Source organism: Glandiceps talaboti, chromosome 11 (genome assembly GCF_964340395.1).
Source record: "Glandiceps talaboti chromosome 11, keGlaTala1.1, whole genome shotgun sequence".
NCBI lineage: Eukaryota > Metazoa > Hemichordata > Enteropneusta > Spengelidae > Glandiceps > Glandiceps talaboti.
Window position 1 is genome coordinate 2,083,254 of NC_135559.1, and position 13,670 is coordinate 2,096,923.

General features: G+C 35.9%; 2 protein-coding genes across 2 annotated transcripts in view; one reads left to right on the top strand and one right to left on the bottom strand.

Annotated features, from left to right (window-relative positions):
* The window catches only part of LOC144442539 (uncharacterized), a 42,866-nt gene extending 35,445 nt beyond the window's left edge, over positions 1-7,421 (bottom strand). Inside the window, exon 1 of the mRNA XM_078131911.1 lies at positions 7,145-7,421. Within this exon, the coding sequence (XP_077988037.1) occupies positions 7,145-7,249 (105 nt within the window). The 5' untranslated portion in view covers positions 7,250-7,421. The remainder of the gene's footprint in view (positions 1-7,144) is intronic.
* A 1,653-nt stretch (positions 7,422-9,074) lies between these two features.
* The window catches only part of LOC144442449 (uncharacterized), a 75,233-nt gene continuing 70,637 nt past the window's right edge, over positions 9,075-13,670 (top strand). The window contains exons 1-2 of the mRNA XM_078131805.1: positions 9,075-9,432; positions 9,598-9,646. Of these exons, the coding sequence (XP_077987931.1) occupies positions 9,422-9,432; positions 9,598-9,646 (60 nt within the window). The 5' untranslated portion in view covers positions 9,075-9,421. The remainder of the gene's footprint in view (positions 9,433-9,597; positions 9,647-13,670) is intronic.

Here is a 13,670-nt window from a genome sequence, read left to right on the forward strand (position 1 = left end):
ATTTTTTGTATGTCTGGATAAAGTCAATATGAACATCAAATGTTAATTATCATCCATTCATTTTATGTAAATGAATGCTTGAATGAAGTAACAAAACAATAAAATTTGCATCACACATAAATCAGCTGGTACAAGGGCTGGTTCAAGACAGGTGTTCACTATTTGGTGAAAAAGTGAACTGACTTGATATCGTTTGTGAAAATAGGCAACCATTAAGAACCATCAAGAATCTCCTACAATTTGAAATGCTGATTTTATCAATTTTATTGTAATGATGAAACAAAACTAAACCATGGCATTATAACAAAATCAATTTCATATCTACCATGGTCTTAAATTTAATGATTTTTACTGAGCATTTTGGATACTTTTCAGGGAGCTAGCATAGATACATCTGGGACAGTGCACTGGACTACATTGTACACATGATATACTGCATGTAGATCACCATACAAGAGGATGTTCATCAATGTTGTATTTGATCAATTAATGAGTTACATGAGTACTTTCATTTCACCAGGTGTTATCATGTTATATTTGGCTTTTTACCTGGCTGACGAAGGACGAAGCAAGTTTCTTTTCAGTTACCTGACTGCCTTTTCCTGAGTAAGAAACAAGTTCCTTTTCTATGAAGCCATACAAACTTTTAAACAAAACTTCTGTTGACTGTGACAGTGAGGCCTTGACCAGTCCATATATTGTGCTTGTTGAGGCCAGCCTTTGGGCAATAAATTCCAATGGTACAAGTACACAATGGTACTTGAATAGAAAACCAAGGACTCAAAGTACAATGCTACCAAAATTAGGGTTTTAAAGTTGTAGGACTCCTCCCTAAAACAGCTGATACCATCACCTTCTTAAACTCTGGTTTCTCTTAGAAGACATTATCTTAACCACAATAGCAACTCGAAACTTTAATATTTTACACAAAAAGAACTAAGGCTTAGAAGAACATGGGGAAAATTTCATACAGACGTAAAATTACATGTTCTTTATCCATATCCATGCAATAATCATAAAATAAATAAATGAAATCATTGTATATGGCATTAACTGTAACCCTGGCCTAACAAATAGTTTTATTTCTCAATAAAGTCTGAACTGCACTATTTCAGAAGGAAGAGAACTATTGGTGCTCTATCAGACTGGTGTTGTTGGGGACCACTCTAACTGTAATCACATAACTTGAATAGTTGAAGGTGATATTGTAGAAGAATCTAATGACTTGGGTCAAAGGTCATGATAATTTTCAGGATATATTGCATTGTTAGGGGTCAAAGGGTATGTAATAATCTTGCATGCAACACTCTTCACATTCAACATTCTAACTGTCTGAAGTATTGGCACTAACAGTTATAGTTAGCACTTAGAAGTACTGGTACTAACAGTTAGCACTCAGAACTATTGGCACTAACAGTTAGCACTCAGACTGTTTGTAATCACTTTGCCTGATAATTTATCTTCTTTACATTCCTGTCTGTACAATGAAAATCTTGCAGATTTTATGTGACAAAATTACTCGTAAGAAAAAGAACTTCGCCACTCAGATAACTTGTAGTAAAACAAATGCAAATATTGTACATTAATTTAGAGATTAATTTTAGTCTTTCCAGACAAGCATAGTGTGCAATATTAACTTGAGACAAAGTACCCAAGTCATATTACATGGTTCCTTAACAAATGCATATACAGGAAAGTACAGGGGGAGGGGGAAGGGTTTCCACCCTTTAACAAATGTATAGTACAAGGGTATAGGAAAGTACGGGGAGGGGGTTCCACCCTTTAAGTACAAGAGGAGGGGGGGGGATACTTTTTACCTCATTGTCCTCATTAATTTATAATTACTGGCCTTCTCCAACAATCACAAGAAAAACCGACAAAATTATTTGAGATCTAGCATCTTAAATCATTTAAAAGGTGATAACCACCACTATCAGAGTTAAGGGGTTATCAAAAGTGAGTTAAGTTTACAGCTAAGTTTATGACAGCTTTCAAGGTCTATGTAATGTATACAACACAAGGCCAGACTACTTTATGGTCCTTACATTGGGTCACTTTGCCTGGACCAATGCAAATAAACTATAAAATTAATGGGCAGATTTACACCAAGTGAAATAAAAGTCTTAGCAGTAATTTGTTCTCTAGAGATAAGGTAAATATTTATTGTTACCTCAAAGCACTCCAACTAAATTTATTACATGAGATAGTACTCTCCTTCATTCTGTCTGCATATTTCAACACTTCACACTGTTTGTATATGATTGGAGGTACTGGTCAAAATATCCAAAATTATAATACATAATTTATATGATCCAAAACAAACATAATAAGTTCACTTTGCCTGTAAACTTCAATCCTGTTTTATTCAACTTGTAGATATAAATAAAAAACATACACCCCTGGTAGAGAGAGGTTTATTGTGACATAGGGTTATGATGGTTGCCTAGCAACTGGAACAACTTCATATTTGTTTATTTTTATCAACTTTATGGGGGAAATTAGAAAATAGTTTAAAGGCCCTGGTCTACTTTGGTCAGCAAATTTCCCTACCACTGATTTTTCTATTTCATATATTTGTACTCCATCTTTCTCAGGCATACATACATGTATAGCATTCTCATCAGACATTGTTGTGTTGAGGGAAATTCTTCTTCCTCCCAATTCTAATATTGTGATTTTGTTTTTTGTTTATCCATATTACTGTGAAACATTGAGTATGCCATGTGCTGTGCATATCTTTTGAAGTATAGCACACGCTGCAGTGCTTGTTTCAAAATCTGCAGTGCTTTTTTTTTTAAATCTGTAGTGCTTTTTTCAAAATCTGCAGTGCTTTTTTCAAAATCTGTATGTGCCAATGAATCACTGGGCACAATGCGTATTAATTTTGCACACGTTCACAGCAGGATAAAATAGGTCAAAGCAACAGTGTTGGAATGAAAGCATCTACATGATCAAACATTCCCTTTTTATTTCTTTGAAAAGAACAGGTATGTTGTAGGTGAGAACTACATGCACCCTGGCTAAAGGTGCTCTTTAAGAGCTCACACTTTTCTACAGTACAATACAGTGTCTTTTGAGAATACTTCCCCTAAAATAATTAAGTTTGCAAATGGCCGAGTATGACTCTGTCATCCTGTTGATTTTATTAGTGATTTTATTTGTTCCAATCATTCATGACAATAAACAAATATTTTGGGTAAATAACATAATCTGGTTACAGTGGTATTGTTCTTGTTGTTAAACACACAGTGGTGCACTAACTAACCTGTTGACTTTGCCTTTGAAATAAATCAATCCTGCATTGCTGTATATAACAATACTGAATGTAATTGAAACTGCTCAATTTCCAGACTTTAAAGGAGGGCTCTCTTGTGAGAATTGGCAGTTGTCAAGAGTGGTTTTCATGAGCTGTCTGCAACAATTCAACTTTGGGGACTTTTTGTGATTACTTCATCTTTTCATTTGCAATGATTAGAATTTCCCCTTTATTCTCCTAAGAATTGCTGACTTCATACAGGAAGCACAGAGGGCATAGATTGTTATTTGATATTTCTGTGCAGTTTTCCGTTGCACAAAATAACAAACTACTGTCTGGGTTTCAAGAGTTTTGTTGTGAAAATTAAAATTACTCCTAGTCATTTAACAATTTAATAATACCTACATGTACTAAGATATTGATAATCAAATTGAAAACCAACAAAAGACTTACAACAAGTCAACAGTTACACTATTTCCTGAATTATTCCTAAAAACTGGGGAAAGGTGGGTGGGTGGGGGGAGGGTTCTAGCATCATTGTAGGGTGGTTACCACAGATAACCAAAAATATTTCACTTTAGGTTTGTTTGTGTATCCCTAGTCCTAAACTGCCTATGATGAGAATTAGTTATATATTGGGGGTTGGGGGTATCTTTTTAACATATTGTTGACTTGCTAGCATAACCAATTCCAAGGAAACTTCTGCAAAAACTACCTCAAGTACTGAGACAGTATTTCCTAAGTCTACCATACAGTACAAAGTAGGGATGTGTCAATCAAATCACCGGACTAATTAGAATGACTTTTTCTACCAACATGTACACCATGCCAATTTGAGTTGAAAAGGCTTCTTTATGGTTGTTAGGTATACCTTTGGTTCTTTTCAGTTACCATGACACTCTGCTTATTTTTTTATTTCTGTCCTGAAAACTGAGAGATGAATCAAATTTCTTCAGTCAAGACAGTAAACTTTAATAGTTTCAATGTATTCTTTGAGGTATTTTGGCTCTTGAAAACACTGAACCACAAATTTGTAGACTTATTACGAACTCACTCTATCTTTCATCCAGTCATACATTTCATAATGGCCTCTTCACTTGGAATGTAGGCTACAGCAAAGTCACAGCACAGTACATAGATCTCAGTGTATTTCTTAGGTCAGCTGTAACTCTACGTTTTTCAGAATCAGTTTTGTTACATTCGCAGGTCAAATAACACTTGTACAGGTCAGATTCTTGTGGTTTTTACCTGTATTTCTAGGTGACTGGTGACTTGAAAGGTACCTTCTTGACTCCTGCCAAATCTACTTCTCCCCCTCTTATCTACACACAATGGTTCATTCCCATAGTTTTTTTGCAAGAAGGATGGAACCATAATGCAGTAATCAGGTGTAATGACTAAGTCATTAATTGTTGATTCATGGATGAAAATAAAATAACTTCTCTAGACTCTAGCCCGCTGATCTTTCCACATGTCTCATGGAGTTGTTGCTATTAAATCAGAAAAGGTTTTAGTTTGTTCTCAGAGTCTCTGTTCATCACTGGCAAAGTTTAGAATTTGACCTTTAGATGAATGTCTTCCACTATTCTGTTTATAGTACTTGAGTTCTGCCCCCCCCCCCAAAAAAAATCACAATATGGCTAATCATATTGTCATGTGACTATCTAATCTGAATGTATTTGCATAAATTATGGTAACCATGTTTCAGAACAATGACAACCTGAACTCTAGGTATGAACCATACCCATAAGAGAGAAACAACTTCTATGCACAAATGAAAGACATACAAGATTTAGTGTACCCGAAAAGTTTACTCATCTTGGATGAAACATGACAAATATTTCTTTATATAATTTCTTGATTTCAGTAGAACTGATGAGTGAATTTACTTTTTGTTGTTATCCGAGCAAAAATAGGTTCTACCAAAACTCACCTGCAGTTACACAAGTCTTTGAAAATATTTGTAATTTTGGTAAACAAAGCAAGGTGGTAAAAGGTTTGAGTTTTCTTTTCATGTATTTGTTGAAATTTGTCAGTTGGAAATGTCACATCTAAGTGTATACCACCTACACACAGTCCCTATATCATGTGATACATGTAGAGGGACCCTGGGGTGGGGGTTAAAACTGGCCAGGTCTGGGAGAGGTGTGCGGCCAATGCTGCCAACCACAAACCCCATTTTAGACCCATTTGACCATAAACAAATGCCCAATTTTATACCATTCAAGTTTTTAGAAGACCCCATTTTAGACCAAACAAAATTGGGCATAAAAAAAACAGAGTACCCCCCACCCCACCCCCCCCCCACCCCTCCCCCTAGAGAGGGATCTTGATGTAGACAAGTCAAAATACTGGCAACCAAATTAGTCAAACAAAGACAGCAGGAAAAGAGGCAGACTGGGCTGGTTAAATATCAACTTTGAAAAGACTGGTTGACATTTGACCATCTGTGGGACTTTTTTCTTTGTGGATATGAACCAACTATGTAGGCAGGGGGAAGCCATAAAGTTTACACACATCTCCAAGGTTTTGGAAAAGCATGTTTGCTCAGTACTATACACCTTTTCTAAGACCTATGCAGGCCTCACTGTAATCTGATCCTTGGCACTGTTGTCTGTCATAAAACTAAATATTGATGAGACAAAGGGGGACTTTAAATTTCATGTGCATGTCATATGTATGAAGGAATGTATGAGAAAATGCTCCATAGAAGACAAATGTGGAAACTGACACAGAGGAATCTGAAAAACATCAAAGGTGGTGGCACCAAGTCTTGAAATTTACAATAGAAGAAAAAAGCTTTCTTATAAATTGAAATATACATCTTTTTCTACATAGCTTGAAAACTGTAGCAATCAGTGCATAACAGAAAACGTACATGATATGTAGACCAAAACATCGCATCCAAAACATTCTCCCTGAACTTTGTGAGATTTAAGGGTGAAGAACGCCCACTTCAGAGATTGTTGAAGATACAACCTTGTCTACAGGGGTCTAATAACCGAATCCCTAGGGTACATGTATACACTGACATGCGCACACAATTGGACCGTTGAACATCTATTTCTTGCGCACACAAAAAAAGACGCATTGCAAGTACTAATTTTCGGTTGTGCTACTCGAAAAATGTGTTTTTCATTTCGAGTAAAAAGAAGCTCTATCAATTTCGAAATACTTAGTGATTTTGAAAAGTGCTAAAATTAATGTTCGAAAAGTGCGCTTTTGACTTCCCAAGTTTCATTTTGCACTTTTTTGAAGAAACTTTTCCGAACATAGGATACCGCTACCAACAAAGCAATGTCTCGAAAAATACTTTTTCGTTAAATTCTTTAAAAAATAAACGAATCACATTTCATATCTTGTGTCAGACATTCATTTTCAATTCCCCTTTCAATTTGCCCTTTTTTCTAATAAAGTTACAAGTCAACATCACATCGAAATGCTCGGAAGCCCTTCAATGACCCTTGTGCAAAAGTATCACAACCGTACTGTAGCTGATCAACTGTCTGCTAAGGCATTTACACATACTTTTAACAAGCACGAGAAAAAAATTGAGAAACCAACTTCCATATGTTCGCTATCTTAACTTTGATGTTCACATTGGAACTGGCGTAGAGCGATCGCACAACTTTTTGAATCACTGAGTTTAGTAGCAGATACAGAGCACCATGTCAACAGCTGAGCTTTCACTGTCACACAGCACAGCCACACGTAAACTCGTACACACACTGAAACTAACACGATCGTCATGCAAGAAACATACTGCAAAATCAGAGAGACAAATATAAGGTGATCCATAGCTTGCGTCGAAGACTATAAAGTCTTCACTAAAATAATGATTTTCGGCGAAACAATATCGCACAAGCGAAATATATGATGGGTACTTACCGCTCCGGACGAGAACTCGACGCAGATCACGGCGATAATTGTACATATAAGTACATGCCTCTCTATAACTTCCCTGAAATTCATTGTAATAAAACTGTACAGCATACGCTGTTGGTAGTAAATGTCTTCTGGAAGTAAATGTCTACAGTCTCTTCATAACCTAATGAAACACAACAGAAATTCTCTTGCAACGTGCCTTCAGAGTTCCTCAGCTTTCCACCATTTTAGAGTGACCAACACCAGTAGTTCTAACTAGGACCTCTTCACAGGAAGTCTTCAAGACTGTCGCGCACTACTTTACTCTAACTTGGCAAGTGTCTAAACTTTGTTGAAAGACACTATCATGAAATCTCTCCCACTATCAGTGAGAGAATACTTCTGAAAGATTACCGAGTGTTGCAAGGGTGAAGTTCTCGCTAGATCAAGGTGATTCAAAGTGCCTGAATAGGGAAGTTCCAACTGTTAGCTGAACTACTTTCTTGTAGCGTAGTTATACAGTTGAGGAAACCCCGCACACAGACAAGCCAGCTGGATTGGTATTTGTGTACGATAAGTAAGCCACACGATCTTATACACAAACTTCATCAAGAAATCAGAGATAGGGTCCACTTAATAAGTCAATCGGTAGTTGGGAGAACTAGAAATAATCAGCGCATAAGAATGAGCCAATGAAATCAGTCTGAAAGTTTTCCCTCTGTCTAGTCTGTGAAGTTTCGCAGGTAGACTGTCAGACAACATACTCAAGTTTCACCTTTGCTCATGCGATAAAAATTAATTGTTCAAATTTTAGGAAAAGTTTTTTTTGCGTCTCCTTTTCTTGCATAATTAAATCAGTACATTTTCGTCCCATTGTGTTAATTAGTAATTTACACAGTGCATTTGCACAGATAAGAAGACCAGATTCTCGGCTAATGCTAATCAATTGTTCTTAGTTTTAAGTATTAAAACTCTATAGTTACATAACTCCATTGGTTGTTGCGCACCTTGATATAATCCTACTCACGTAATGACTAAACTAAAGCCTGGTTTCAATCGTCCATGGTAAAAAGAAGAAAAAAGAAAAGAAAAAAAGGTCTCCATCAGTCTTTTAAGTGACAAGAAATGAAGAAAAATATTGAATGCCCTGCAATTGTAAATCAAACAGATCGACAATAACACTTTCTTGTTATTTTATCCAGATTTCAAATCTTGCTCGTTTTCTCTTTTGTCTTTGTTTCTTTAATTGTTTCGGCTGCCACTGCCATTTACTATTTTCGTTTTGCCTTGGTGTGATCACGTAGTTTGACTTCATGAGTCATAGATCGGACTGTTGGTGTCAGGAGGCGGTAAATAAAGCGTACGTGTTTTCCGACAGGCAGTACACGGGACATTTTTGTGGTTTCCCTCTATTTGCATGACAAAGGCGATACAAGAAGTTTATTGTCCAGGTGTCTAGCCTTCGTCTCCCACCAGACCACTGCACGCACCCAATACTTGGATATCTCAAAAACTTTTGTATGAATACAAAGTGCATTTACTAACACACAATTCTTTCTGACGTTAAAAAATCAATTATATCCGTTTGTTTTAATCCCAAGAGTATGAAATTACTATTTGTTTTGTTTCTAACTATATTTGAGTTTCTCGTTCGACGTCGACATAATTGGTAGTTTACAAGTCCAAACTTTGGCACAGGATATGCTACTTTCGTCATTCTGCTTTACAGTTTCCTGCATAAAATCACATTCTTTTTTTCAAGAGCAAACAAAAGGTTAATCTTTTGATAGATACGATCTCTCCCCTGGGGTTAATACCCCTTGTTTATCAAAATGCTGTGTGCTGCACGGTTTCCTTTCAACAACGCACTTAATCTTGATCATAACTCAATTCTCCCAACACTGTAACTCTAAGTTTTAGCTCCGCCCCCAATATGAACTTTATCGTAAGGAATGATTGCTAAGACCATGGACCCACGTTTCCAACTCTAGCCCTGTAACAACTAGGTAAAATTTCGTAGATTTCCAGCAAGGGGAAGTCTGCTAGTTGGACGAAGGCTTTACAGGTTCGGTTTGGCGGCCGAGACAGAATCCTGAACGACAGGAAGTCATCTGAAGTGTGTGCAGGATAATTTGCAGACGACGATTGAGTCCTGAGCCAACTACCGAATTCTCAGCTGAGCCGCTGTGTTCAAGACCAAACATCTCCGCTCCGTCAATGTTGGTTGTTTAGTTCGTTGCTGTATTGACGGGTGTTTCAAGTTCACGTTCTTTTAATGGTCACACCAGTTAAGTCTACAATATGAATTTCTGGTAAGTTGACAAGATCCATTCATTTTTGGCGTAAAAACCTAGCTACAGTTTAATGCACGTAACGTTGTACACTCGAGAAATACACAGGTTTGGTTGTGAAACTTTCGCCGAACATATATACCGCGTACATGTATTGATGGTTATTTTCATTGCATTTCTCGTCAGGGTGATCATAACTGCTGTAGTCCTTCTTTCTACGGACTTTGCTGTAGCCGTAAGTACTGAATTTATTTACTTTTGTCATCACTGTCTTCGAAATCTCTTCACTGTTGACTGAATTGAACCCAGGAAGACTACGGAGAGATTTCAAGATGGCGGACGAGATACGGAAAAAAAAATATTTTCTGGAAACTTTTTCGACTTAACTTTTCTTGTTTTATGTATCAACTTTTGACATAATTCTATGGCACACAAATACTATTTTTGTTAAGTTGAACATTTAAAAGTATTTAGTCCATGGTGGAGTACAGAGTACAAGTTGTGATAAGTTAATAGAACTCGAAAGTTAAGAAACCGATTTGTAAGTTATTTCGAACTCAGAAATCTCAGAATAAATGAGAATTTCTTTTTTTATTACTTTTATTTATGTATGATAACATGAATAATGCACATTTCCTTCACTTAATCGTATACTACCTACGAAGGGATATTGTGTGACACTTTGTTTCGCTTTATTCCGGGATGTGCAGTTGTTTTTAGGACAGCTGTGATTTATACCGTAAAACTTCTATCGTTAGCTCCACTGTAAACACACAAATTCGCATCTCACACTAGCGGCAGCCAAGCTGTCGCAAGTTTCTTTTCAATGTAATTTCAATTAAAGATTGTCTTTAGGCAATTTTCACTGACATATTTCAAACAAATATTGCAAAATATTTTCTAGCATTATTTTATTCTAGTACCAAAAGTAAGTATTCTATGTTATGTTTATTAGAATATCCCCAAAAATTTAAATTTGCAATATTTTCTCCATGCCATTTAAAAATACAATATCTCTAATTGTTTTTAAAAACATTGATTATCATTTAATTCATATGGTTACCGTTTTGTAAAAACTTTTATTGGCATTTAATTCATAGAAAGCTTTTGTAATGAAAATTGCATTGTTGTAGGCATTATTACTAGTATTAGGAGATGTTTGGAAAGGAGTAAAATCTAAAAAAAAAAAAGATTTTGTGATGAATTAGATAACATAATTGATTTGTTTCCTAATTCTGTAGATATTTATGAAACTGATTTTTGAAAAGTAGAAAGTAATAATATAAAACAAAAATTGAAGTAAAATGCATCTCCAAACTTGCGCCCCCCCCCCCCCCATCCTGTTTATAAGTCCATTTTCACCACATGGAAATGAGTGTCAAATTACAGAAACACAACTTATGATATGTAGCAACTGAGAAAAGAATCTTCATTCAGTGTATAGGTGATGACAGAAACATAGATACGCACTTGATTTGTATCCTTCCAATGGGTTGGTGAGGGAGGTGAAAGGTCAATCCATCACAGCAGGGATAAAATCTCCAGTGAGGGTCGGTATGTAAAGGTCATAGAGATCAAATGAGGGGGTACATACCATTTCTCCAGTTATCATTTCTGCAAATTTAAGATCATCAAAGTCTACTCTGAAGTTGTCAGCTCATTCTGGAAATCATAAAGGGATATTTTTTTTTTTACTTTTGATGGATGACTTACTATCTGGACATGATTTTTCATTCTGTTGTCTGGGTCATAATGTGAATGACTTTTGTGAAGGCCCAAACTTTCCTTTGCTGCCAAGCACTCACTGTGACATGGAAAGTATGTTAATGATGTACCTGACCTCATTTTACCATTTCATATCTCCCCCCCCCCCCCCAAAAAAAAAAAAAAAAAAAAAAAATCAGAAAAAAAATCACCACTTTGTTATTAGTTTATATAGGATTTTACATTATCATCTGATAGAGCCATCATGAATCTAGCAGGTCTAAATATAAAATGTTAATTATAACTGATGAAAAGTCTCTACAGATTTAATCATTTGGTAAAGTTAGAACGACAAGTTTAAAGAAAAAATGGTGAATTCTTAATTCATGCTTTGTAATGTTTTGATGAATTCACAAGATTGGTAAGGAGATAAAAGTAAGTTTGATATCCACTATAATGCCTCTATGTAAACAAAAGCTTGACAACAGAAGTGTGAAATGTTTTGTATAAATGCTATTTATAATATTTAGAAAAAAATGGATGTTGAAGAAATTTCTGTATAAATGTCCAATTTTTCACCTGACTTCTTGAGATACATGACAAAAACTAGAGCCCTTGTTATCACTTATGTATAATGGGCATGATACAATTGAGACAGTGTTCTGTGTAAGAGATGCCAAGATGTTTTGAAGTAGAGGTTCTGATTTGGGTTCAGTACAGCACTAAGACGTGTACATGTTGCTACTGTATTCCCATGGACTCTTATCAGATGTCATTTCAACAACTCACGACTACTGAAACAAACCACACTGCTGTTTTAACGATTAACTAGAGAGTATTCTATAGCATGCTTGGTAGCACTGTGACTTGCCAAATTACTGGTAATGCCGATTCTTAACGTTTCATAATTCCATCACATTTAACATAAATCACTGGATCTAAGCAAAAGCTGTGGGATCCTGGAACACAATTCTCACCCCATTGATTTTAAGCTCTCTCTTCACACTTGCAAAGCGTCAGGATAGGGAAGTGCTGAATCAGCAAGTCTCTCACCAACACATGTACTATGTAGTGCCATCCCATGCAGTGTTTTGGCTAAGGTTGAAAACACCTAAAAACTTGCTGAGAAAGTAGATTTCCTTGCACCATAATTATGGCTGGGAACCCTGGTAAAAATACAGGAATCTTGGGTAGATTTTATCTACATGTTGCCTGTTAGCTAACATATAACAATGACCTATACTAGTATACATACTCTTTACTCTGGAGTTAGTTAGCACAATCCTGTAAGTGACAAGAAGTATTTTATACAATAAAACCCAGCTATAAATATCTTAGTAAAGCCATCTACATGTATAAATTTTGTCATAGCACCACAGTAGAAACATAGACATTGTTTCATAGTGCCATACCAGAAGTCATCTGCATTGTCGTATTTCCAAGGCAATGGACACTGCACCGTATGTGGTAAAAGTCATGCTGACAGACTTTCTGCTGACTTCAGCTACCTTATTGTGTTACAGATAACCAGGTAGTTTATACTATCCTTGCAATAAAACCAGTGATCCTATACTGCTAGAAGGTCAGACACTCTGTAAGAAAAATTATCTTGTCCTTGACTCTAAGGGACAGTGGCAGCTGGCTGAGATTCCTTCCCTGGGATGTCATAAAGAAACAATCTTTTCATGTTTGCCTAATCCTGTACAACTATAAATTGTATTGTAGACAAAAGCAACCGTATTGGTGTATCTATGTATAGGTATGCAGAACTCTTTATCACAGACATTAGAAACTGTGGGTTCCTCCCTTCACAAAATAGTTGTTCCTGGTTTTAATAGTGTGCCAACTCTGACCCAATAATCGTAAATACGATTTGTTCACAATAGTTAAACCTTTATTAACTATTTTTCTCTCTTCGCAAAATATAACTGTAAAGTTTTCATGACTTTAAAACTTTTGCCATCTGTGACCCCAATATATCGTAAATATGATATCTTAAGAAAAGTGTTGCCTTGCTTTATTATGATTCTGTTGAATACCAGAAGTGTCATTGTATTTTAATAGTACAAGTGTAGTAACATTTTTGATAAGTATGCAAATTGAGATGGAATTTTTGTGAAGAATCTGTCAAAACATTGATAGCCTTGAAGGTCTTTTTGTCTTCAAGTTTAGTAGGAATGTTGCAAAATATCTATTAAGTATGCAAATTGAGATGAAATTTTAGTGAGAAATTTAGTGAAAACATTGACAGTGAAAGGACCAAGTGTTGAGAGATGTCCTTTATTGAAGGTCAGAGGATCACAAATGTTTTTCTTGGCAAAGAAATTCAATTCACTCGGGTGTAAACTGGCAGCCTTGAAAACTCTGCCTTTACAATAATGAGGTCACAGAAACATTGAGTTGAAGGCGATCACAAGTTTGAACAATGACAGAAATTTATGATGGTTCGTCTCTAAAAATTTAGTACAGATTTCTTCAGTAGATTTTTCGGCTGTCTTTTGTCAGAGATCTCCAGTTTCACCTGATCTCATGCTTAGACTTTGATACCCAGATGT